The sequence below is a fragment of the Prenolepis imparis genome, unplaced genomic scaffold (genome assembly GCF_030444845.1).
Source record: "Prenolepis imparis isolate NDT839.2.m4 unplaced genomic scaffold, iyPreImpa1.0 SCAF_13, whole genome shotgun sequence".
In the NCBI taxonomy this organism is placed as follows: Eukaryota; Metazoa; Arthropoda; class Insecta; order Hymenoptera; family Formicidae; genus Prenolepis; species Prenolepis imparis.
The window spans coordinates 3,356,326-3,383,457 of NW_028141171.1; the positions used below are offsets into that span (position 1 = coordinate 3,356,326).

The 27,132-nt window shown below is 35.5% G+C and overlaps 2 protein-coding genes across 3 annotated transcripts in view; one reads left to right on the forward strand and one right to left on the reverse strand.

The window, feature by feature from the left end:
- Window positions 1-22,778, forward strand: part of Nvy (CBFA2/RUNX1 partner transcriptional co-repressor nervy) — a 57,259-nt gene extending 34,481 nt beyond the window's left edge. Inside the window, exons 3-8 of the mRNA XM_083052689.1 lie at window positions 4,793-5,202; window positions 6,881-7,027; window positions 14,829-15,097; window positions 17,307-17,950; window positions 18,683-18,978; window positions 19,824-22,778. Coding sequence (XP_082908815.1) covers window positions 4,793-5,202; window positions 6,881-7,027; window positions 14,829-15,097; window positions 17,307-17,950; window positions 18,683-18,978; window positions 19,824-20,072 — 2,015 coding nt within the window. The 3' untranslated portion in view covers window positions 20,073-22,778. The remainder of the gene's footprint in view (window positions 1-4,792; window positions 5,203-6,880; window positions 7,028-14,828; window positions 15,098-17,306; window positions 17,951-18,682; window positions 18,979-19,823) is intronic.
- An 84-nt stretch (window positions 22,779-22,862) lies between these two features.
- On the reverse strand, window positions 22,863-25,160 carry LOC145944395 (nucleolar protein 9). Of its 2 annotated transcripts, none has more exons than XM_083052691.1 (2): window positions 25,013-25,160; window positions 22,863-24,747 (listed from the first exon to the last, which is right to left on the reverse strand). In XM_083052691.1, exon 2 carries the CDS (start codon window positions 24,718-24,720, stop codon window positions 22,948-22,950), a length of 1,773 nt encoding a protein of 590 aa, XP_082908817.1. In that variant the 5' UTR covers window positions 24,721-24,747; window positions 25,013-25,160; the 3' UTR covers window positions 22,863-22,947. The 2 variants fall into 2 exon arrangements, with proteins under 2 accessions (XP_082908817.1, XP_082908818.1); XM_083052692.1 differs by having other exon boundaries at window positions 22,863-24,759; window positions 25,013-25,125.
- Window positions 25,161-27,132: the final 1,972 nt, after the last annotated feature.

The window sequence follows — 27,132 nt, forward strand, 5'->3', positions numbered from 1 at the left end:
CGATATTACTGTTATTTTGTCTCCACAATAATGGAATAATATGAGGGTATAACAATATAATCACGTTTGTTAATTACTTCATTATAATCTATTTACATAATTGCATTGTTCACGTGTATTATTTGCATGTGATTTACGCCTCTTGCATAATTGCGATCATAATTTTATTTGGAATATGCAGTCGATGCGTTCTGTACAAAATTTTCTAACTGAGGAAGGCTACGAGAGACAGAAAGAGAGTCGAATTCGTTCCGAGAATAATTAATCTCTGTTTCATCGCGCTATGTACCCACTTAATCGCTAGTGCATTGAGACATCACGATCCGAAAATGGATGGATGCTTGCACCCGCATTGGTGCCATCATAATACCGTGGAGATGTATTGCAACGATTTCGTATCGTAAAGTCATTACAGAGACAACCGCGCATCCTATCAGTTCACTCGGTTGTACTTAATCGCTTTGAATCGAAATCTAACGAATTATACCAAAGTGAAATCTGCCAAAACTCGCGTTTCGGATAGTATGAGTATTGAAAGCCGCCCCCCCCAAAGAAGCGTTTAAAATAACGTAATTAATTAAATTTGTGTCTGGTTTGTTTTACTTTGACTTCCAACTGTCACGCGTGGAAAACGCGGCATCGACGTTATAATAAATCGATAACGAATAAACAACACATAGAGCGGAGGAGAGAGACCAGGCAACATTCATCACACATTTATGGCGCATTACAATCAAATAATATTATTACAAATGTTACGACGTGAATTTACAGATCGTAATTATAAGCACTGCTGTACCTGCTCGCTTATCAAATAGCAAATTAATTTGTCGGTAGATAACAGAAAGAAACACATGACAAATTATTATTATTAAACCAACGAGAGAACAATGATTTATATTCCCTGCCTACATGATTTTGAGAAACGAGAGAAAAGTACTTATTAGTGCCTTGGTTGAAGGCGATTCCTATCAAAACGATGACTTTACTTCACTCTTCTTCACTCTTCTTTATTCTTTTTCACTCTTCTTCACACTTTTCTTATCTCTTCTTCACTCTTCTTTACTCGTCTTCACTCTTCTTTACACTCTTTTCCTCTCTTCTTCAACTCTTCTTCACTTTTCATGTATATTTTCTCATTTTCTTTTGGTTGAAGGCGATTCCTATCAAAACGACGACTTTACTTCACTCTTGTTCACTCTTCTTCACAGTCTTCTTCTCTCTTCTTCGTTCTTCTTTACTCTTTTTTACTCTTTTCTCTCTTTTTCAACTCTTCTTCACTCTTCATGGATATTTTCTCTTTTTTTTTTGGTCGAAGGCGATTTCTATCAAAATGACGACTTTACTTCACTCTTCTTCACACTCTTCTTCTCTTCTTCATTCTTCTTCACACTCTTCTTATCTCTTCTTCACTCTTCTTTATTTGTCTTCACTCTTCTTTATACTCTTTTCCTCTCTTCTTCAACTCTTCTTCACTCTTCATGGATATTTTCTCATTTTCTTTTGCTCGAAGGCGATTCCTATTAAAACGACGACTTTACTTCACTCTTCTTCACACTCTTCTTCTCTCTTCTTCTTTTCTTTGCTCTTTTTCTCTCTTCTTCAACTCTTCTTAACTCTTCTTAACTCTTCATGGATATTTTCTCATTTTTTTTTGGTCGAAGGCGATTCCTATCAAAACAACGACTTTACTTCACTCTTCTTCACTCTTTTTAACTCTTCACGGATATTTTCTAATTTTCTCTTTCTTTTTTCGACTCGGTCGATCGTTCGCGCGGCTATCGCGAGGTGCTTGCAAACGCTACTCTCGTAATTGCCATTCGCGATCTCCCGGCTGGCAGTTACCAGCAGAGGCCATCAGAGGAGATTTTTCACGTGGGATATCACGACGGCGCCATGTGTAACCACGACCTCGCCCTTTATGCAGGCGGCGGAAGGCGTCTGTGTGTACTCAGGCTCCCCATCATATCGCGTAAGCCGTGAGGCAGCTTAGTTTGTCGGGAGTTCAGGTACAGGTAATTACGTACTGGCTACCGGCGTCAGGTGGTAGTGACACGGTAGCGTCGACCTCTCTTCCTCCTTCTCTCTTCCTATTGCACAATCTCTCTTTCTCTTTCTCTCTACATCCATCTCTCTCTCTCTCTCTCTCTCTCTCTCTCTCTCTCTCTCTCTCTCTCTCTCTCTCTCTCTCTCTCTTTCTTCCTCTTTCCTTCCTTCGACACACCTCTGCTATGTATTTACACGGCCCTACGCAAAAATGCCTCGTGGCGATCAGTTCCATTAGCTTAATGGGATCGCCTCTCCTACCTTTCCGCCAACAGATTGACCGTCTTATCTGACGGTTCCCTCATGCGTTCACTCTAGCGGAAAGTTCGAGTCTCGCATTAATTATTCGGTACCTCATTATACATGTTGTTAAATCTGAGGATTAATTATTTTAACGATAGTTGCGAGAAATATGCAATTTTCAATTATCTAAGATAATAATTGATTATAAAAAAGTATAATTCTCTCTGTAATTTGTGATAAAGAATCTTGACATAAAATTTTTGCATATCTGTGTACTACATTTCGTGAATAAATTTGATTGTTACACCGCCTTATAATTGCATTAAACTGTGCGCATTAGCATATCAACGCTGATAACCTTGCGTTATGCGTTTTAATGCACATTTATAGGATACCTGCGGCGGCTCTTCAATTATGAACGAGCCATGGCGCGCAGAGCCATGGTGTGCAGATATAAAGTCAGAATTCCTCGACATGCGAATTATGGTGATAGCTCTTCGCTTCGGGTACGATTGCAATTACATCGATTAGCATATTTTTGAAAATTAGCATTACGGTTGAATTGCAAATCATGATTGTTTTGAAATAGCATCGTAGGAACTTGTATAAATTAATTTTGAAAAATTTTCATTTATTGCTCCTAACATTTTTAATATTTTTATAAAATTTTTCCGATATATATGCGTGTATATATTATATTATTAATATCTTCATAAAATATTGACTTATTGTTAGACCAACAAAAAGCACGTTGAAATATAATATGAGAATAAATATGTATATTAAATATAACTGTATTGAGTGATAATTAACGAATGAACAATCAAGGATTAGAGAGAAGTCTTCCTCAGATTAGAATTTAGGAGATTCTTTCTGTTTTTTCTTTCGTAAAAGCGAAAAAACTTTGCCTATTTTTATAAGGGTTTCTGCGCCCTCCGAGCTCAGAGATGAGATATATACCAAATTGTAGGGCATCATGAGAGGATTGATTAATTTATAAGTGCCAATGTCCAAAACATCCGCCGGTCAATGTTAGGACGTCATCAATGTTAATGTATAAAGTGTATTCATTTTGTTATCTATGCTTACATGTTTGCAATAAACTGATAATTTTTTATTTTATAGTTAAACATGGCTCAGAATTCTTATTTTTGTATCCATCCTTTCCTAAAGATTTCTTTTTGTGTCCAAGGCACCTCTTCGTGGAGATAAAAATTGGACGTAGAAATGGTGCTCGTGCCGTAAGCTGTTGTTCTTATATATCAGTTATTTGGTATCTAGGATACGCTAAATACTTTTCAGAAGATATACAGAACAGATACCTTCTGAGCACAGTAATGACGTATTTGTTATCTTGGACAGCTCTGATGATGAGCCATTGAACGAATAAATGACATCATTAGAAGATCAAAACTTCCGGCGGAGGTTTTTGAAGATTCAAAACTATTTCTTTTTAATACTACTATTATTATCTACAAAATTATATACGTTTGACTAAGCTCGGGGGGCGGGGGGACCCAAAATGGATGAAGTTCTTTTTCGTCCCATCTGAACATAGACATTCATATATGAGTTGTCAATAATGACCTGTCAATCGATCGATCGATCGCGATACTCGGATGCGACGAAGGAGCCTGCCCGCGAGGGACCACTCTTGGCAGAGAGTCTCTCGTTGCTGTTGATCGATGTTATACGACATGCGCCACGGGGGTGGTTTAGTATCTGTAACATTTCGTTATCGGCATACTCGGCATGCCCCCGTCGTTTTCGCCACGCATGCCGCGGGCGTTCCACGGGAGATAACGCGCTATACGCGCGCGCAGAGCGGAACAAGACAAGGCGGATGACACGGCCCGTAATTGCATGTTATCCGTCGCATCCGCACACAGACGGGCGGCCGTACGAACGCAGGTATGCACGCAAGTATGCAACCCCCGGTGTTCGTATTTGTGCGGAAGAGTGCGCGCGCGAGGCCGGCTACCCCGTTCCACGTGCTCGACGTATCCCCGGATATGATGCGACACAATAAAGGACGTTTGCGGCGACGCTAACCGCGCCTTTCCGAGCTCTTGTACGATTCCGCCTCAATGTGCATGTATATAATATGCAAATCATCCAAGTGTAAATAATGCCTCTCGCGAGCTGATCCGCGGATTTATTGAATGGCCCATCGTTAGAGTCACAGATCAAATAGCCATAATCTTTGGTAAGGCTTCACCGATCGAAATATTATTCAATGGTAGTTTTTGTACTGAAATGTCATAAATCTTTGATGCAGCATCAAAAAGACTCGGAATGATAATAAAAATTAATAAATCCATATTTTATGACTAATTAAATATAATTAAAAAATATAAATGACAAGTGCCTGACCATAAAGAATTAAGCACAATAGTGTCTAATTAAAGATAAATAAATTTTTTAAAATAAAAAATTAATCTTTGAGTGAGATGTATGTATACTAGTGGGGGGGGATGTCATAGAATTTGTTTTTATTTTCCAGCATCCTCTGCGCCGCGGGAGAAATCCTCGCGGGAGGAAGTAGTTCAACCGGAAGCGCACTCGCCCTCGTCTCAGCAGCATCAAAGACTCGGAAGCCAGCAGAAGCAAACGAACGGTTCTCGGTCAGAGTACAAAGGCTCCAGGTCCTCTGACAACGACAGCCCTTTGCCTTCGCAATCGGTCAAGTCCGAGCTCGAGGAGGGACCCGGTGCTACGAATGCTGGGCCCAGGACGGACGAGCAGGGCGATGGCGTCGTGTTGGCGAACGGTACCGGTGCATCTAGATGCGTCAGCAGCATTTTCGCCGGACACGGCAAGCTCAAGAGGCTGCTGGGCACTCTGGTGCAATTTGCCACCGACATTTCGACGGATACGGGCGACACGGTGCGTGCGCTGGTGCTCGCGCTTCTGGTAGGTGAATAATATCTTCTATATTTGCCGGCATAATTAAAATACAAAAAAACATATACGTAAATAAAATATAAAATATGTTTGCGGTTACTTGAAACTTTAATTTCGCTACGAAATGCATGTAACAAAATATATAGCGTTTGCAGAGTCCCAAAATTATCGGATGTTATTTTAACGACATACTCTGATCAATTTGAAGATAATTTTTCCTTGGTGATATATTTATAAATATGTATAAATTGGAATATTTTTTTAGTAATTTATTTCACTTTTAATTTTATTATTGAATAATATAAATTCAACTTTTTTATTAATTTTCCAATAAATTTGACTATGATACGCACTACTACAAATGTATATATGCTATGCTATACGAACCGTTAGCTCATATATGATTTCTGTTAGCTTATCGCGCATTGCATCTGGTATTTGGCCAAGCATCTTCTCAGGTGCAAGTGAGATTTTATCGAAGTTACGAACTCCTTCAGTACCAACAATAAGTAACATACGCGTACCAGCTGACGGAGTTTTCTGTCACGTGCTGAAATCGCAGAACTTGGGATACGCATCAGCATATGTTGTGCAGATGCATCCCTAGTGTGTTGCAGATTATAGGCAGTTCTCTGCAATGGACATTATTTTATGTGTTTATTAAAAAATGATTAACTTTTTTCTATATAATCGAATAATAAAAGTGCAACACATTTTTTACATATTTTACATAAATGAAGAATTTATCGGAATAAATTTTGAATATGATAAGATGATGAAAATTTGAGTCCAATTGCAACTACAGACGTGTTTAGATTATTAGATGCAAACAGATTTTTATGTTGAAATTATTTTTTGTTTCTTAATCATCATTTACTTAAGTTTTATTTTTTATAAAAGATTTTTAAAATAATTTTTTGACCTGGAGATTATTTGCAAACATCTTTTTTAATGATGGAAACATATTGCATCAGCAAGCGATCATTTACGATCATGATGTTTGTGTCATATTATCGCTGATATTAATTGATCCTATGATTTTATTTTTAAATATTATAATTATAGACAATAGTTTATCCTATTTTATTTGAATAATTTATCTTATTTTATTTAATTTTAATTACATTTATTGTTTAACAACGTAGAGAGTTTTTGAACAATCACAAAAATTTTGAGATTTGAAGAAGAAAAATGATTTATTTACTAAATATTAAAATATAATTTTGAGTAATTTGTATGTTATAATTAAGGTTCTTCAAATTAATTATTAATTAAAACAGTAAAAATGTTTGCGAGTCTAATAATCAGAACACGTTTATACAACAGGCGTCAGATAACAGATCTCAAAAACCGGATAAAAAAAAAGAAAGAAAAAGAAAAAGCATAGTTAATCGATGCCGGACGTGTCGTTAAACAGCTCGTAAATATTCAAAGTACGCGCATAATGCATAATGTCGTCTGTGTGTACCGAGCGTGCATACGTCCTGTGGAAACATGACATCTGGTGACCGTGCTTAACTGTAAAACGATCGCGGCACGTGGCAAACGCAAAAACAAATCCTACCCCGAAGCCGCGTTCTGGAAACGCGGTTTCGCTCTATACCGGATCTTTTTGTTTCGACGCGATTCAATTACGCGAAGTGGTGGTGGACCGATTGAACGTTCGTCGTCTCTCGTTAATTTTCAGAGCGGTAGCATGACCGCCGAGGAATTTCACTCGGCGTTGCAGGAGGCGACCAACTTCCCGCTCAGAAGCTTCGTCTTGCCGTACCTTAAGCACACCTTACCTTCTTTGCAGAGGGACCTGAGCAACGCGGCCCGAGCGAATAATCAGGTAAGACCAATTTTTGCTTTTATTATACGGCTAGCCAACAAGACTAGTTCTTAAAAATGCAAAAGACGAGAATTTCCATTCTAAAGTGGATTGCGCTATCGTTTTTCTTTCAAATATAACAAATACTTTTATCATTTTCTACAATTTATTTTGTAGTACGTTAAGTTTTGTTTCGACCGTTTATTTAAAAAAGTTTGCGCTCTTTTATAAAGTTTAGATTAATATCGGTGACGCGAGTTGTCAGAGAAAAGAATACTCTCTTAAATTGAATAAGTAAAAATGTCACTGATATTAACAAGATTTCACTGAAGATTAGTGAGTATTTTATATGAGTAGTTCACTAATCCTTGAAAACACATTTTGATCCTCCGTCTTACATCGAAAAATTGTATTCTCGAAGTAAGAGGACTGTATAAAATTTCTCTTAACAAATATTCTCAAATGTTTTAGAAATTAGAAAGATAGTTCTTCTAAAAGATAGTTCTTAAAAAAAATATTCTTTGTTAATAACAAATGATTGTAAGGTTTTTTATGTGGATCGTTCATTTGGTGTTATATGATCATATTGTTGCAGCAATGTATATAGTTATATAATGTTGCAATTTACAATCCAATGTAGTATTTGTTACTGAATAGTTTCAGTTTATTAGAAGAATGGATGAAGTTAATAAGTGGTTCGAAAACGAAGACTCGAGCGATTTAAGAAAAGTGTTCACGTGTAACATAACTTAATCGTTCAGAACTTAGGTCTTATGCCTTGATCTATATGTCTATACTTTATAGTCTTTCTTTGCCTGTATGCTGTAAAATGTAAAATAATTACCTTTTGTTAATGTAAAATAAATCCTATTTCGTCTACATTTTTATAAATTAGGAATATTTGATACTAATCTTTAGAGAATTTTCTCCCCTTAAGAGAAGAAAATCCTTTTGGCGCCTATTTTAAAACAGAGTATTCTAAAAATAAGTGAGAAATTCTTAAAATAAGAATACAATTTTGTCAGTGTATATATCGATTATGACAGAAGATTTCATTGAAAAATCAGCTACTCGCGAACTAATTCTGCTCAATGATATTTTACTGTGTTTGCAGTGGCACACTTATAATTCAAACCATTTCTGTAAGAACACATTCCAGAAGAATGATTCCATTTAAGAGTGTACCCGAACAAATTTCCCCAGATTCGGCGAGATGTCACACGATAGTGCAATGAGAGTAACGGTGACGCCTGATCTGTGTGAGCAACCTGACGCTTTATTGGAACCATTACAACGATCATAAATCACTGCACTCGGGTGCAACGTGACGTAGCGCGTAACGATGCATGAAGACGCGCATTCTCCGGGCCGCAAAAATTCCTATCCATCTCGCGACCGGGTTCTGTCGCAGTCAGAATAAACCGTTTATACATATATAAATAAAAAGAAAATCACATATTTTAATTTTTTTTAAACTGTCATCGAGTAATTTAAATTAAGAAACGTCTATCAAAATTTGTCGACATACACAATTGTAGATGCAAATACTTGTCATGTACGTATCTCAAAATTTATATCTCTATCACTAACTCGAAAAAATTTTTTTATGACATCTTACGTGTCTTCTATTAACAAAAATAATTAAAATAATAAAATTTATTGGAAAATTAATAAAAAAATAAAGTAAGTTAGAAAATTATAAAATACTATTGGCGAAGAAAACGTCCACCGCGGTAAGGGAGGCGCTACTGAAATAAAACAAATATGGCCGCCGCGAATATACAACAGCAACAGTTTAAATATATTAAATCATAACAAAATAAAATTCTTTTAATGAAAAAGATGTTGTCATTGCGGCTAAACACACTCTGTAATTACACAAAAGCTACGCCTTCATCAAGGAATATGATCGACGGCCAGAATGTTATAAATTCCGGCATGATTATGTGCGGTGTAACTATGAAAAGTCAAGAAAAAATAGATTTATATTCCTTATGTCTACAAACAAGTGTCTTGACATCAGAATAATTTTTTCAGAGTAAATACCAGATAAATAACTCTTAATTAATGTTAGATGTACATTCGCGGCGGCCATTAATGATAGTTCACGCGACCACCACTAGTGTCGCATAGAATTTTTAAACCCCCAATATTAAACTAAAAAAAAATCGATATTTATTCCAATTTATTAATATATATAAATTGGAATATCAATTATTATACACACTAATAAATTTTATTAATAATTATTAATAATTTATATTAATTACACGAGAAAACTTCTTTTTAAATTTATTTGTTGTTGCACTTTGTAAAATATACGGCAATTTTGTTTTGCAGTCGCACACGCGTTCAATTAATGATACGCGCGATTTTTTATCGCCCTCTGATGAATATCATCGCGACGAGAAAGGCACGCGAATGTCCCGCGGGACATTATGCCGCTTTTGGCGGATCGATGACGCACGTGGCCGATTCTCGTTCCAAGAGATCCAAGAGATGGAACGCGCGGCATCTCGAACGAGGGAAGATCACTGTCCGAGCGGTGTTTGTTATGCAGGGACATTGGTCCATGTTCTCCCCCGAAGATGCCGCGCGTGCCTGATCTCTCTCTCTTCCTCTCTTTCGGGTCGCGCGTCTGCCCATAAATTTGTATGCACTACTGCGCTTGGGCGAGCTCCCGAATCCTTTCACGTGTTTGCTTCCCCGTGACATTGTTGCCAGCACGCGGGAATACACAAAGTATGCCGTTCAAGATAATGGACGAGTTGCCGTAGATTCATGCCAAGCAATGCGCGCTTTTATTTCCCTCTTCTCTGGATGCTTAAAAGAAAAATAAAGGGTTTCTTTTTTATTTCATTAACGCAGAAAAATAAAAGTTAGTCTCGATGTAAATAATGAATACATTGTTGGAATATAATTTTACGCTAAGGATTTTCTTTTTGATAATCAAATTAATTATATAACAGTGAATACATTTTTTTCTCTTTCTCTGTAAATTTTGATAACGCAATTCTTTGTGTTAAACGAATTTTCTCATTTCTTTTGAGAAAATACATGAAAATAATTACATTAAAAATAATATAATTTCTGAAATGTAACGTAATGGTTGGATTCGTATCTCGCAAAGTGGCTGGTTAATTATTCATTAGTTAAAATTTAAAGCGAGCTCTAAGCGGGGGGGCTAGCACGTCAGATGCCAATTTCCCAGATTATAAAATTCATTTTCCAAACCAGCGACTGCAGTGCATTCGCCACTTTATTTCTTTGTACTTTTGCAATTTTTAACTAACTCGATTATAATGCGATAATTAAGCAACAATGTTAAAGAATTGTACGAAATATTATTCTGTAGGTATACAGGATATCCCATTTTAATTAATATTGTCAAATATTGTTGAAACTATGACTGTGTAACGAGAAAATATATATATATTTCAAAAAATTAAAATTTATATAAAAAATTAAAAGGTTTCAAGAGGAAAAAGATTAATAATCTTGAATTTTTTAAGATTATTTGAATCTAATTTTTTGTCAATCTAATTTTTTTATATAAAAATTTATAAGGATAGTATGGCCAAATAATTTAGAAATATTTTATACTTTAATGTGATATAATTTTACATGAAGTATGAATTATATCTCGTAATTAATTTTTCGATTTTACCTCAATATTTTTACGTACAAAATAATGAGAAGAATTGATGTAAAGAAAATACATAGTTGGTTTTAAGAGAAAGTATGCACCTTGCAATTAGTAGCTAGGTTTAGCAATATATTCAATTATATTAATCAATTCTATTAATATATCCAATTATATTCAATTATTATTAACAATATATTAATTAAAATGGACAGACATCTTGTATAAATTCGAATATTATATAAGAATGATAATTAAAAAAAAATTTTTTCTCTCAATTCTCGAAGCTGTATCGCGCGCGTTAAAATATTCAACGTCGAACAAAATGCAAGAATTACAAGTAAAAATTACAAGTAACGTCTCGTCGTCGATCATTACCGGGGGGGAAAAAGAAAATCGATTTTAAATACGCCGTGGAATCTGCGTGAGAAATTGCGTGTTAGATCCAGGACACTCTCCGTATAACGAGAGCCCGACGCGGAAACGCGCGGGAGGATCCGCGTAAAATCAACAGAGGCAAGGCTGGCCGGCTGGCGGGTTGTTTTATTTTCCCAGGCTACTTTCCGATCTCGTCGGTGAGAGCACGCCAGTCTGTTCCAAGATGGATGAACGACACGGGACGAAACGAAACGGCTCGGGAAAAAGCGCTATGATTTTTGCCTCCTCGCAGTAGGAGATATATTATAGATACACTCGCGAGAGAGATATACAGAATTTTGATAGTCATGCGATATTATGCGCGATGTGTGATCGCGTGTTCGGCAAATTGCATTCAATTTTTTGCTGAGCGCATGGCGGAAAAAAATATTGTATAAAGTATATACATATGTATGTCTTCATTGCATTAAAAAATTCGCGAAAAGTTACGCGATCATTCTAATCTACGTGAAATCTATTTTTATTTATTTATTTCTTTTACGAAATAATTTGGGCTTTGGTGGAAAAAGAATTGCTCGGGGAAGAACCGATTAAATAACGCTTGCATTTCAGAGAATTATACCGGACGAAGCTCGGAAACTGTTCGTCTGTAATGTATATAATCTCGTCCTTAAAATTATCCCTTGCATGCAATTTCCCTCGTTAAATCCGTGGATGTACGATTTAATCCGGTCTACTTTGGCCATCCATGTATGCATCGGCTGGTTTGAATATCCGGTATATCTCGTAATTATTAATCTGCGTAAAAAAAAAAAAAAAAAGAAAAAGAAAAGCAAAGACACGCTACACGTATTTTGTATCAGGCGGTAACTTTTTGTGAATTCATGGGGAATTAACGTTGGAAGAAATGCGTTAACGCTTCTTTATACGTTTTCTACGGATATACACATACACGCATCCATATATTTTAAAACTAAGAGTATTTGCAAGAGAAATTTTTGGGATTTTTACATACGCAGCACGTTCGTTCGCGTATAAATTGAGGAAAGAGGGACCCACGAAATATTTTCTCTGAGATACAAAAGAACGATCTACAGCGTAACTGCAAAGATATACACAAATAAAATAATTTATAGAAAAATTAGACATATGGCATAATAACACAGTTTAAAAATTGTTTTTTTTTGAAGATAAGAACAAGACTAATTAATTTTCGTAATTTTTTAACGTTGAATACGATTTCCAAATTGTTAACTTGTTAGAACTTTTAATTTTTTAAAGGAATTTGTTGTGTCGACTATGATTAATAAGATATTTATGATTAAATGTGGTCTATTGTGTTGAAAAGTTGCAACTTGGATCATAAAGGATCTATTAATAGTTTTCAATTAAATAATTTTCAATTAAATATTTTTCAATTTATTTAATAATGTCAAAATTAATAAATTTAAAAAAAATATATATATTTATATAAATTTTTGCTAAAATCCAAACATTTAGATTTTGATATTCATATTAATTTCACCGTTTGTCAATTTTTATATCGGATTCATATTCAACAACCTAAGTAAGAAATTCTTGAGTTTGAATAAATATAACTAAAAACTATTTTTTGTAAACTTATAGAGATTTAATTCGCAAGATATTTAATCATGAATATTTAATTAACTACTTAATTACGTGACACAACAAATTTCTTAGGAAGGGTCAAAGTCCCGACAACATACTTCATTTTGTGATTGTAACAAAACTTCTTCAACATATCACATACCATAAACTATAATATGACAAAGTACATTAAAATAATTATTTCTTGCATTTTTAACTGCAAATTCCTTAATTAAAATTATGTGTATGACGTGATGGAACAATTTGGAAACCGGAATCTAATCAAAAAAAGGAATTTACTAGTTTTTGTATTTCTTTTTATTATATTATATATAATTAAATTAGAATTATATAGAATTATATATAATAAGTAAATAGGAATATTTTTTTCGTAAAAATTCATAACGCTGATTACTTTTTGCAAAGCATATGTACAATTTTGAACAGATTTCTTCGTTAGAGCATTGGAATTGTTGAAACCGAACGATTTCACCGATGCAACGCGGGCTCTGATGAAGAAGAAGCAACCTCGTTCTTTTCGGTATCAATCGATACGCACCGCACTGCGACTTTAATTTCTGCGACACCGCGAAATTCAGGCTCGAGGGATTAATAGGATCCTTCCGCTCACGCTACACTGTCCGCAGCTGTTGCCCGTCTCGAAGGCGAGCGAAACGGAAAGAGTGAAGCTGCGCCGGGCGACAGAGAGCTCCCGGTGAGATATAACGAATTGCAAATTAATAGCGAGCATTTACATTTCTGCCGAGAGCTACCGGCGCGATGAAGGCGCGCGTGAAAATCGAAAGTCGCAAGCCGGAGCTTGGTTTTCCGCTTTTCTCTGAGATTCGGATATCTTCCCTCAATCGCGAAATTCTCGGCGTCATATAAGTCCTAAGAAGCTTTTTCTGACTTTTTGCTTTTTAAAAATCGATGTGAGACATTTAGGAGTTTAGATTAATATCGTTAAAAAGTCTAGTTGACATTTTAAATAAATGATTAACATGTTATATGATAAATAGGTATACAGGGTGTTTTTTAAATCAATATAGTCGAATATTGCTGAAACTGGCTTTAATGAGAAAATATTTCACACAAAAATTAAAAGATTTCGAGGGGAAAAAAAGTTGATAATATTGAATTTTACCTAAGGTCATATTTCAAAGTCATTTGAAGATCAACCTAATTTTTTAAATAGAATCCTATTTTTTTATTTATTTTGATTACTCGCAATGAAATATTTTTTTGTTGCAGCCATAGTTTTAACAATATTTGACTATATTAATTAAAATGAGATACCCTGTATACTATCAAGATTTTTATATTATCAGGAAATAAATCTTTAATCTGCCCAATTTTGTCATTAAAATATCAGTAATATGAAATATCAGCATTTAAAAAAATGTAGCCAGTATATATTTTATATTAGTAATTATGCTGGCACTTTCTTGGATCTAGCTATATATTTAAAAAAGATCTAACTTATTTTATCCATGCAAGAGTGTCTTTCTCTCTCTCTCTCTCTCTCTCTCTCTCTCTCTCTCTCAAAGTTCTCGTTATCATCGATTTTCAAGCGGAAACGTTTAGGATCGGCCAAGTGCTGTTCGCGAATATTTTCACACATGTACACGCTGCGCAAGTGATCATCACGTGTACCTGGGTCCCCGGATCGATGATCGTTAATTGCGAGTCGTGAAAACGAAAGAGCTCGAAAAGAAGGGAATGAGAGATGGCGAAGGGGAAGCGGTATGGAAGGTACCGATATTGAATTAGAAGCGATAAATCCCACCCTGCCATGCCGACTTCTCTGAGTATTGGGGGCAAAAGAGGGCACGACGGAATAAGGGGCTCGCGACGAGAACTTCGACTAGATGGGCGGGAACGGCAATAAAGAAAGCAGTGAAACGAATATTAAAAGTCGAAACCGATGCGATCAGAAGAGCCAATCAGTTTCAGAGCTGAAAAGACCTAACATACTTCTCAGCATCCTCTATAATGTACTGCAATTTTCTGATAGTCTCATACATCACGGTTTTCTCGGAAACTGATATAAAATTATTATATACAATGTATAATATAATATTACAATATAATAAATAATTTGTGCGTGACATATTTTTTACTACAGAATAAATGCAGCAGATTTGTGAGATGACGAGAGCGAAAGGATTAACAGGATCCGTTTTTTTTTCGCAGAGCTGCGTGCAATTCCTTCGGTCCAACGAGTCTGCCGTTTTGGAGACCGTGGGGCTGGTCTCGTCCGGCGAGTCCGTCGAGGTGTTCGGCGAGCACGGGGGTGCGAACGGGATCGTCGGCGGTAATCAGTGCTCCGCTCATTACGCCATGCGTTCGAGTTCTAATCCCGGCGTCGGTGCCATTCAGCACGCGACAGGCAGCAACGCCGCGGGCGCGTTACATCATTATTCAGGGGCTCATACAACGAAGCGCCGTGCCTCCGACACCCCGTGAGTATAGTAAACATGCGTCATTTTTTGTGTATTTTTATCGGTTCTCAAACGCGGATCACGAGCGCCAAGAGAAGAATCAAACATATCGATTTGTATTTAAATTGAGAAAATGAGAAAAAACTTTACCCATTTTGGACTTCCCTGGGTTCAGTCATCAAACACATGTAATTTTGTAAATAATAATGGTAGTATTAAAAAAAAATAATTTTGGATCTTCAAACCCCCATCCAAAGTAGTTTTGACCTCCTAATGATGTCATTTATTCGTTTGATAGCTCATCATCAGAGCTGTCCAAGATAATAAATACGTTATTACTGTACTCAGAATGTATCTGTATACCTTCTGAAAGATATTTACCATATCCTAGATATCAAATAACCGACATGATGGGAACAATAGACTACGGTACAAGTACCATTTTTACGTCCAAGGCATTTTCTCGTGGACGTAAAAAGAAATCTTTAGAAAAGGATGAATACAAAAACAAGAATTCTGGGAATCATGTTCAACTATAAAATAAAAAATCATCAGTTTATTGCAAGCGTGTAAGCATAGATAACAAAATGAATACACTTTATACACCAATATTGATGACGTCCTAACATTGACCGGCGGATGTTTTGGACATTGGCATCTATAAATTAATCAATCCTCTCATAATGCTCTATAATTTAGTGTATATCTTATATCTCTAGGCTCGAAAGACCCAGAAACCCCTATAAAAATGGGCAAAGTTCTTTTTATCAGATAAAATTTATATCTGTCAGATAAATAATTATATCTCTGTTTTTCAAGACGAATTTAATTTATATTTTTCACATATTAAATAAAAAAAAATATATATATATGTAAAATTGGAATATATAGTTCCAATTTATCTATTAAAATGTAAAACTTATAACGCTAATTATTATAGGTACGGACTGAGAGATCATTGAAAAAAATATAATAACTCTCTCTTCTTTTCTCATCGCACGATCGACTGACATAACAATAGATCGAGAGAAATAGACGCAACGAGAGCGCATAAATTATTATCGTATAAATTGAGGCTCGTTCAGTGATCTCGTGGAATCTTTGCTGGTCCATAGCGCGATAAATTTACGTGCAAAATCGCCACACATCTGCGCGTACACGCGCGCGTACTACGTTTGCCAAACCACAAATGTGCCGGTCGTTTCGGGAAAAATCTTGGCCGCCGGCCTGCATTTCTTGCCGATATTTATCACGATCAAGCATTCATTAAATGCGAAATTGCCTCCTGTTCAATATTCCGTTGATATTGATATGCGCGAAAATGTTTAAGCACGCTAACAAAAAATCGAATTTTCTCTCAAATAAAAAAAAATACATCTTTTAATTAAACCTAAACCCTAAACCTAATTTAAGTACGCACTCTCTTGAAAAATTCCTTGAATCAAATTTTTCTTAGTAGGCAGTCATTAACAGTCGTCATTAATAGTCCTCGAATTATTTAAGCAATTGGGAATTAGAATATATAAAAAAAGGGATTATTATTTCGATCATCTTAACGCACAAATCCCACGTGTCATCTTCAACCGCGCAGCACCGAGCGAGGTGTTGATGAAATCAACAGCGCCGGACGGATTTCCGCTTAGGATGATGTGCACACGTAGATAGGAGGGAGAGAGGGAGACACCATGAAGCGAATACGAAGGCGACAAAACGCGGTGTGCGCCCTGGCAATGCCACCCTGGCCTTCTCTCGATATGTCTGCCGGTGACGTTTCCATATATCATCGGAGCACCACCTTTCCCGAACACCACCCCATCGCGCTCTTCCCCTCTCTTCCCACAGTTACCCCTTCGTCCACGAGTACCGGCGAACTTGCCTCGAGTGCCTATCGGCATCCTGCTAATACACATCGCATCGTGGCATGTCGGTAAACGTGGGTGTAAGCATACACATAGACAGTCGTCTTTGATTCGCAGGCGATCTCCACGCGATACTGAATGCCCAAACAACTCGCCGTGTAAGAATAGAGAGGTGCTCTATAACGAATAATACAGAAATTGGGCGAGCTGTAGGATATAAAATATGATTAAGAAATGCACATAAAGTGTGTATATCATGATGACATAATAATTAGATTAATCATGTCAGACACAAAACTCAAAAGTTGTTGAACATTAATAATATAGATTCTTGCTTCTTTTCTCTCGTTAATATTAATGAATTTTAATAGATATTATGAGAACGGCGTCCTTTTGGACGATATGCCGGTGTACGGCAAGAGGTCCACCAATCTTTGGAGTCATCATCACCAACAGCAACAGCAGCAACAGCAGCAGCAATCGACGGACCCGTCCTACTGCTGGTACCATCCGTTGCACTCCACGAGCGGGTTGATTCAAGGTCACGCGCACGGCCATGGTCCGAGCCCGGTGCCGCCTAGCCTGGTGCAGATCAATCAGATAAACGCGTTCTCCGCGCCGCATCATCTAACCCAGCAGTCGCAACAGCCGATGAGCCACAGCCTGCAAACGCAGAACGGCGGTAGTCTTGATGACGAGTGGAAGAACATCCACGTGATGCTCAACTGCATCCTCGGCATGGTCGAGAAAACGAAGAGGGCATTGGCGATCCTTCAGCGACGAGGATGTTCCAGTCCGGCAGCCGCAGCGCCACCTGCAGGTGTGGTGGTGGCTGCGGCGCAAAATGGCACCAGCAACAACGGCAACAGCAACAATCCCTCGTCCACCAACGGCGTGCAGGTTGAATCGTCCACCGGCGATCGGGATGGCAGTCTGAAGCGATTGTCCGGCGAAATCGTTGCGCAGACGATCAGGGCGACCGAGGACAGGGTGGCCGAGGTCAAACGAAGAGCCGGTATTTTCATTAAAAATTTCATAAATCTGATTTATTATACCAGAAAGTTATGATACAAACTCTTCTAGTTTTTATTAAACGTCTAGATGACAGAATAAACTTCTAGAAATGGGTATTTGTACTAGGTCTGACAAAAAGTACACGAACGCATCACGGTACAATTGTTATATGCCTTATTGCTGATTATCACTGTGATTCTCTTCAAAGTAGTCCCCTTAGGCAGCAATTTGAAATTGTTGTTGTAAAATGGTCTTTAGAGCTGCCATCGCATTATTTTTAATGTTATCAATGTCATCAAAGAGCGTTTCTTTCAATGTTTCCTTTATCTTTGGAAATAAAAGAAACATACAGGGCCAGTTCTAGTAAAGAGGAAGGATGTTTCAACACTATTATTCTCTTCTGAGCTAAAAACCCTCTGATTCGTACGAGAGAAATATGATTGCGGCTCTAAAAGCCATTTTATCAATTCTAAAATTGCTTTGAAGGATGAAAAGGCGTTGACATCGGTGTGTATAGCTTCCCAAAGGGACTACTTTGAAGGGCATCACAGTGATAATCAGTAATAAGATATGTAGCAATTGTACCGTGATGAATTTATGAATTTTATTGTCAGATCTAGTATGTATGTGTTTAGAAATATTATTTGAAATGATGGAATTAACAATTAAATAAGATGATATAAATAACGAGATAGGGGTGTTAATCGGAAATCGGTTTCATTTGAATCTCCAGAGGAAGCTGTATTAGAGGTGAAAAGAGCCGCGGTGGCGGAAGTGCAACGAGCCGTGGCAGTTGCGGTTGCGGAATCGAGGGCCAACGAACGTTTGAGGGTTCATCGGCTACTGGATCTTCCTCTGTCCCAAAGAAATCACGGCAGTCTGCGTCAGGGTCCCTTTCTGAGGGTTCACGGGAGCTCGAGCACGGTGGAGACAAACGCTAGGAATGTAACAACACCGACGACGACAAATTCAGCACCGTCGACTACCGAAGACGAGAAGGACGTCCATCTGACCAGCATGATGGGATCCGTAAGTGTAATCGTATAATTAATTTAAAAAAAATTGGAAAAAATATTAAACATACTAAAAATGTAAACATTTGTAATCTATCTAAATCTAAATTAATTACTCAAACATTCGAAATATGCAGATTCATTTTTTATAGATAATTTTAGATCAACCCTGATTATAATTAACACAATGTAATTATTAGAGTTTGTTCAATTGATTTCTCTTAACTTAATTAAGGCTCCTGGGTCCTTGCCGCGGCCATGTTAGATTGTGACATCAAAGGCGAGAAAGCACACGCCGAAAATTCTTGATTGCCATTTTTAAATAAAAAGATATTTCGATAAAACACTACTTCAGATAACTTTAGCACACTTTTAAAATATTTAGAAAACTATATTCTTTTCTCTTGACAGTCAATCAACAATCGTAAAATGATCGCGATATCAGACTTTGTCATGCGGAATGACTTTGCATGTGCAAAGACCAGACGAACTGGGCCTCATATTACAGTCATTTTACAGCTATTGATTGATTATAAAGGGAAAAGAATAATTTTCGAGGTATTTTAAGAGTGTGCTAAATAAGTCATTTGAAGTGCTGTTTCATCGAAATATCTTTTTATTTCGAAATGGCATCTAAGAATTTTTAGCGTGTTTTCTCGCCTCTGACGTCACAATTCCAACATGGTCGGCGAGGACCCAGGAGCTTTAATTAATCCTTTTATTCGAGGTGTATGAAATGTAAGAAGTGTTCAAGTTCATATAAAATTGTTCAAGTCAAATATTAAATTATTTAAATAAAATGCAGAGAGAATATTATCAGAGTAGAGCTCTAAATCGGGAAATTTTCTATGCTTTTTCTAGAGCTGTTGGAATTGTGGCAGGCCCGCTCTGGAGACCTGTGGCGGCTGCGGAATCGCCCGGTACTGCGGTTCGTTTTGTCAGCATCGCGATTGGGAGGCCGGCCATCATACGACCTGCAACAACCTGCCGCCGCGCGAGCCACGAAGATCGGCCTCGCGCAGCCCGCCGAGGGTCGCCGCCACGAATCTCTCCACGAGTGTCAACGAGGTCGACGCCACGTCAGTGGCGTCCGTTTCGAAGGGAAAGTGACGTCGCGGTGTTAAGAACAATCGATCGATTAGATGGCTCGACTACGAGTCGCGTTAATCGCGCAAAACCTAAGCGAGGAGTCTCTTCTCTGTAAAAAGATGGACGAATTAAAGTGAACCGAGAAGGGAGAGTCATTCCTTCCTAAATGTCTGATCTTCGAAAGCAAGAAGAGTCTGTTGGGTTTTCTGTTTTTCCTTTCATTTCTTAATTGTTGAAGAATGAAAATTAATCCTTAATTAGTCGCGTAGGGTGTAAATGATCCTGGACAAGCTCCGATAGCCCATCTTGCTAATTGGCCAGTTGAATGGATCTAGGACTCTCCGATTAGCTAATCGTACTGTCGACCCTAGACACTAGTCAATATATTATTGGAAGCATCCCAGCCCATTATTTCGATCAAAAAATAAATCATTCGGGTTTTTGAGTATATTAATATCATCTTCTATTCATCTTAAACTATATTTTTGAAATAATACATAAAAATATTTGAAGAATATAACAAAAAATTTAAACTTAATCAACTTAATCTAAATACATAAAATTAAAAATGCGTTGGGATCATCTGCTTTCTAAGAATTAAAAAAGAGAAAGAGATGTAACAATCCCATAAAAAACAATTTCTAATTCTTGAAAATTAGATATTTCAACAAGAGAGATGAATTCCTTCCAATTCTTTTTAATTCGTTCATCTTCTGCAGATCCTTCATCGATCATACATCTTCTGCGTACTCTCATCGTTGTGTCCTGTTCTTTCTGCGAAACTGAGATTTCTTTTGTAATATTTACTGAAAACGTGGGCGAGTACAAGAATCTATAGTATCTAGTTCAACATAACTGTGAACAAATTTGATTATTCGCTTGTGACAGGGAGACAGCATTAAAAAATGCTGATACGATCAGTTATCCTCTGAATAGCTAATCTCTAGTCCCGGCGTTTCAGTTAGGCGATAATATGCGATAGTAAATGAAATACGATTATTTATAATCGATTAGAAAAATATACGAATCTTCATGTGTGATCGATCAGCTTTGGTATTCCATCTTTAAATTGTAGCATAATAGCATAATAATAACACAATACGACGGTCCAAAAAATATATCTAAAAAATCGGGAGCCTATCTTCTGAAAATTTATAAATTCCTCGGATAAAACACGATTTTTCGCACACTTCGAATGAAAAAAAATCGGGTGTGATAAAAATGTATTTTTAGAATTTATTAATTAATCAATCAAAATGAGCGATTGATGATTTCACGTCAAGTAACATAACCGATCGTATAGATGTTTGCGTTTTTTCCCGATAAATAATCAATGCACAGCACTGTCGTAAATGTTTATCAGCATCATGTGCCAGCCGTTTATCTGCTTTTTATCTCATCTACCGAATCGCAAATTTCCACAATCCACTTATTATCTAGGATTAAAGCAAACAATAGAAATAATGCGTGTCTTAAACGTGTTTTTTGCAATTGAAAGAATAATAGAATAATACACAGAGAGAGTGAATCTCTGAATAATCTTCGATCAATGAATCGCAGACGTTCCTCGAATCGACATTAGCAGTAAATATATAGCATTACTCTCCCTTTAGCGTAGACGTTTTCTTCGTTTCGTTATTTTAGCAATTTTTTCTTCATATTCTCACGCGCAAGAAGCAAAAAGTTAAAGAACGCACTCGTCCAATCGATAAAATTTGCAATTTAGAAAATGCATCTCTTTTTTTTGCTTGTTCGTAACAATTTGGCAAAGCACGAAATTTATGATGTATAAAATTATGACGAGCTAGTTTTTATTCTTGTAAAAAAAAAGAAAAAAAAACGATCGAGTACTATGTGTTCTTTCACATGTGAATGTAACTTTTTACAGTATCTCAATATTACACCGCAGAATATCATCGTTATGAAGATAACATGTATCGTACAAGATAAAGTTGATATGTACACAGCACATAGATACACGAAAAGTCATTTGATTTTTATCGCGTATTTACCCGGATCTCGATGTTTCATACACGAAAAAAAAAAAAAAAAGAAAACGAATCGCATCGATTTTATCCTAGTCAATTGATAGGTTTAATGATTGTAAAACGAGATTAATGTGTGTAACTTACAATTAGATTCTCGAATCTTTTACTTTTACGCGCGCACACCTCAGGATATAATTATCACGTATAATTTACGTAAGTCTAGTCACACATACATATGTAGACACGGAAAGATGAAGCGGATTTATCGATCATACGCATTAGGAAAACTTTGCTCAAATCTAGACTATGAATTATTGTAATTTTTCCTATAGGCATATTGCGTTGCGGGGATGTATGATATGGATATTATATAAAATGTATTTGTAAACTAACGAAATATATAATGATTATTCTATGTCAGAACATAAGAGAAACCAGCAGATCTTTTCATTGTATCCTACGACGTTATTTAGATGTGAAAAATGAGATATATTAAAATTGTATATAAGCCTAATTTTTTTCGATTAAATAAAAAAAAATTAAAATTCCGCGCTCTTAACTTTTAATAAAAGCGTAAATATACAGCATAAAAATGTTTTGCGAAATTAAGGAAATAGCTGACTCGGTTTTATTCCTTCGTCGAGAAGTAATCGATATAATGACATTATTTAAGTGTGAAAATTAAATTAAAATTATATTTAAGTCGAATTTTTTTCGATTAAATTTCTACGCTCTTAATTTTTAATAATCGTAAATATACATCGTAACAATTTTTCGTGAGAAAAGTGATATAATCGATATAACGAGAAAAAACAATACGTATAATTTTGTCATTTATTTAATAAAAAAAAAAATATATATAACAAATTATATATATATTTTGACCTGCAATATTATATCTCCTAAAATTAATTCTTAGGAGTTTTTCCGATAATATCTGCGAACAACGCTTTGGTTTTCTCCTCTTTACCTTGCGACTCCGACCAATCTTTTTTATTTCTCGAAAACAATGGAACGTTTAATTTTGCAGAGATAATCTTGCCCGATTTCGTGGATTCTAAAGCTTTTCCAGCCGCGGCCAACTCCTCCATAATGAGGCTTTTTTGATTCATACGCGCCGATATCCACATTTTGTCCACACACCTAGATCCGTGCGTGCTTTTCGCTAATTCTGCCCAAATGCCGTGTAGTTTTTTATATAATTTCTCCCTGCTCTTTTCGCCGATGTATTTGCTGTCCATGAAAGCATCCAGGATTCGACTGCCCTTTGGATCGCTGAATAATTGCAATAACTCTTCGCTGTTCATTTCCAATAAAGAATTTGCAATTTTTATGGGTTTGTTGAAATTCAGTATGGCTTGTATTATTAAACTTCCGTGTAAGTTGAACGGTTGTGAATTATTCGAAGTAGCCTTTAGTTGAGCTGGATCTTTCAAAGTCACTATACATCTTACGAGCACAGTCTGATCATCAGCAGATGTATCGCATTGCAACAGCTTGATCATTGAATTGACAAATGCACCTTGTTTCGTTTGCAATCTTAAGCATGCATTCCCAGCGCTGACTAATATCCCAGTGAAACCTTGCTGAAAAATTTCTGGAAAGTATTCCGATACTTCGTCAAATATTTCCTCGAAGAGTTCTCTCGTAACGCAATAATCTAATAATCTTTGCACACTAAAATTAGTATTTTGTGTCAAACATAAATGTTTCAAATTTCCAGCAAAATATCTTTTATATAGTTTTTTGAAGGTTTTCGGCTGTGCTACCATCAAACAAGCTTCTAATATCCTGATAGAGGACTCTGCATTAAATATATTCGATAGCTTCTCTTCTTCTTCTGCGTTAAAACATGCTTTTATAATTTTCTTAATAATAGCATTTGTTAAATCTTGATCAACGTCTTTCAAAGAATGCAAGATACATTGTACTAAGCCAGAAGTAATTTCTTGCTGTCCAAATTGATAGAATTGTGGCCATTTATGCAATCGATTACAACTTTCTATCAACAAATCCTTATATTCTTGTACCACAGGACGTCTTTCCAGAGAATACTGAATAATAGATTTCTTATTACTTTCATTATCATCAATTAATCCTGCAAGACATTTGATAACTGTCCGTAACACGTGATTAGCATAAGTGTCAAACACAAACTCCTCTAAATTGTTAAGAAAATATTTGCTCAGCTTCAGAACAATATCATTGTAAGATTTCGCTTCAGGTGGCTTAATTTCAGCGACAGCAGCCTTATTTATGATCGATGTGGAGACTTGATTGCCTCTATCAGCGCAGACCAATATTATTTTCTGTATAACGTGACTGGCACATTTGTCGCTGCTCAACTGTCTCAAGGAGGGTTCGAATGCCTGTATTAGTTTTTGAATTGCCTCCAGGCTGGCGTACTTCAGAAGAGAATCAATGACGTAAGATCCGATTTGATTACGCGCGCAGTCGACCTCGCGACCTATCGTCTCCTGGAAAACGTTCTGCGCAAAAATCAGTCTTTCTTCATCCGAAGAGAAGTTTTTGCGTATCAACTCGACAATGCGAACCATGTACTGGTAGGTGTCCTGATCCAGATCGTTGCCCGAATTTCTCCGACGAGCAAATTTTTTCGCTATTTGCGTCTGGGAACGTTTCTTCTTTCGTTTTTTCCCAACCTCCTGTGCTCCCGTCATGTTTCTCCGATTTGACGATCAACGTACCTGAAGAAACAGCTACGTTTAGAGATCAGATTTGAATTTAACGCGGACAATGTTTAGAGATATATTAAATCAATATACACTGCGCGATTCCTCTTTTCTTCTATGGACTTTTTATGTGCTTCATGTTAGATTAGGTTATGTTGTGCGTTATTATTTACGTGAATGGAAATAATCGAATATTAATAAAATATGTATGTATAATAATAGATATATATAAATATGGAATATATTATCTATAGAAATATATATTTTCAAATATATTTACCTGTAGAGATGTGTGTGTATGTGTATTTAAATATACTAATCTATGCGAGACTATGCGAGACACACGTGCAGTTTTGCCTTTTACAATCTAACCTAACCTAACCTCTAGATGCTTCGAGAACCGAGAACCGCGAACGAATCACCCTACATATACCGGGTGTCCCATTTTAAAGGACCCACTCAAATATCTCAGAAACACTGCGTTAAATCAAAAAATGTTTCCTACAAAAGTTGTAGGGTTTCGAGGGGGACATAACATAGTAATATTCATATGACCTTGGGCGGCGTCTCCAAGGTCAAGTGAAGGTGAGAATAAATTTTTTAAATGGAAACCTATATTTTTTATTATAACATCTTTTTCTACTAATTAATTTGAACAACTTTTATCTGAAGCATTTTCTTATTTTCTTCAAAATTCATTCTCACCTTCACTTGACCTTGGAGACGCCGCCCAAGGTCAAATGAATATTACTATGTTATGTCCCCCTCGAAACCCTACAACTTTTGTAGGAAACATTTTTCGATTTAACGCAGTGTTTCTGACAATGAGATATTTGAGTGGGTCCTTTAAAATGGAACACCTACTGGTATATATATGTATATATATATATATATATATATATATATATATATATATATATATATACTTTGTGTGGGTGCATTACGCATTTAAAAGAGTTTCGAATTGACCAATCAAAATAAAAGGAGCAATTGATTGGTTAATTCAACGCAGTGAAATAAGCTGCATAGAAAAAACATTTTTCAAAAATATTTAATATTTAAAAAATATTTTTTTGAAAAATATTCTTAAAACATCACATTTTATGTTTTACATTTGTGTATTATGCTTTCAAGTTAATAATATCGTTTTTTTAAAACAAATTACTGTTTCAAATTGATAATTATAAAAAAAAGTAAATACGTCAAGTATATACTACGTATTATAATACGAATATTTATGGGTATTACTAATTCGCCTCTCTATGACGTAATTTCCGGTGCACATATAGAACATACATTGAAAAAAATTTGTTAACTTATTGACTGAACCTTTATTCAACTAAATAATTATTATTTTGTTAATTGAACATATTAAAACCTATTAAAACATATATATTAAAACAGAAAAACCGTGAAATAATTAATAATATATACATATATTAAATTATTATTAAATTATTATTAATATATAATAGTTATTAATGAATTATTATTTATTGATTGTAACAGTGGTAATAAAAATTCATAAAATCTCATAAATAAAATAATATGCTTAAATAAGTATAATAATACGTTTCTCTTTAATTTATATTCCAACACAACACGTACAAATTTATCAATGTTCAATTAATTTATTCCGCATATTTTTCTTCTTTCTTATTATATCAGCTTGATGATTTAAACTAAAATTAGTTTAACAGAATTTATTTTTGCTAATTAAAAGAATTAATGGGCCCACTAACGAGAAAAAAAATATGAGGTGTTATGACAATTTTTTAATTTGCTTATTCAAATGAACATAATAAATGTTCTTGAGACTTGTCATCACCATCAGTGATGGGTAAGATACATTTAAAACGAATCTCGATACAGATATAGATACATGAAAAAATGTATCTAGATACAGATACAAATACACAAATTAAAATGTATATAGATACAGATACAAATACACAAATTAAAATGTATATAGATACAGAGACTAAGATATTTTAAAAATATCTCAGATACATATCAGATACTTTTAAATTATATTTTATCATAATAATGATAAATATGCACAAAATATACTGAATACATTTTTTATTCGTTAGTCTAAACTCATCAAAAATGTCTCAAAGATATCGTCACTCAAACTATTTCTCCGTGATACTATATTATATAATAAAGTTATATTATTATAGACAAAATTTGATCACCAATGTTAAATAATCGCTCAACCGGTGTTGATGACGATATATAATTGTGTTAAAATTTAAACTTAAAAACAAATGTACACTACTGTCAAAAAGTTTAAGACCAAAAAAATTTGTAAAAATATATCATTTCTTCCCAAAAAATAATGCAAACTATTTTTACTTTTATGGTGTTATAACATCTTCTAGCTGTTAATAAAAAAAG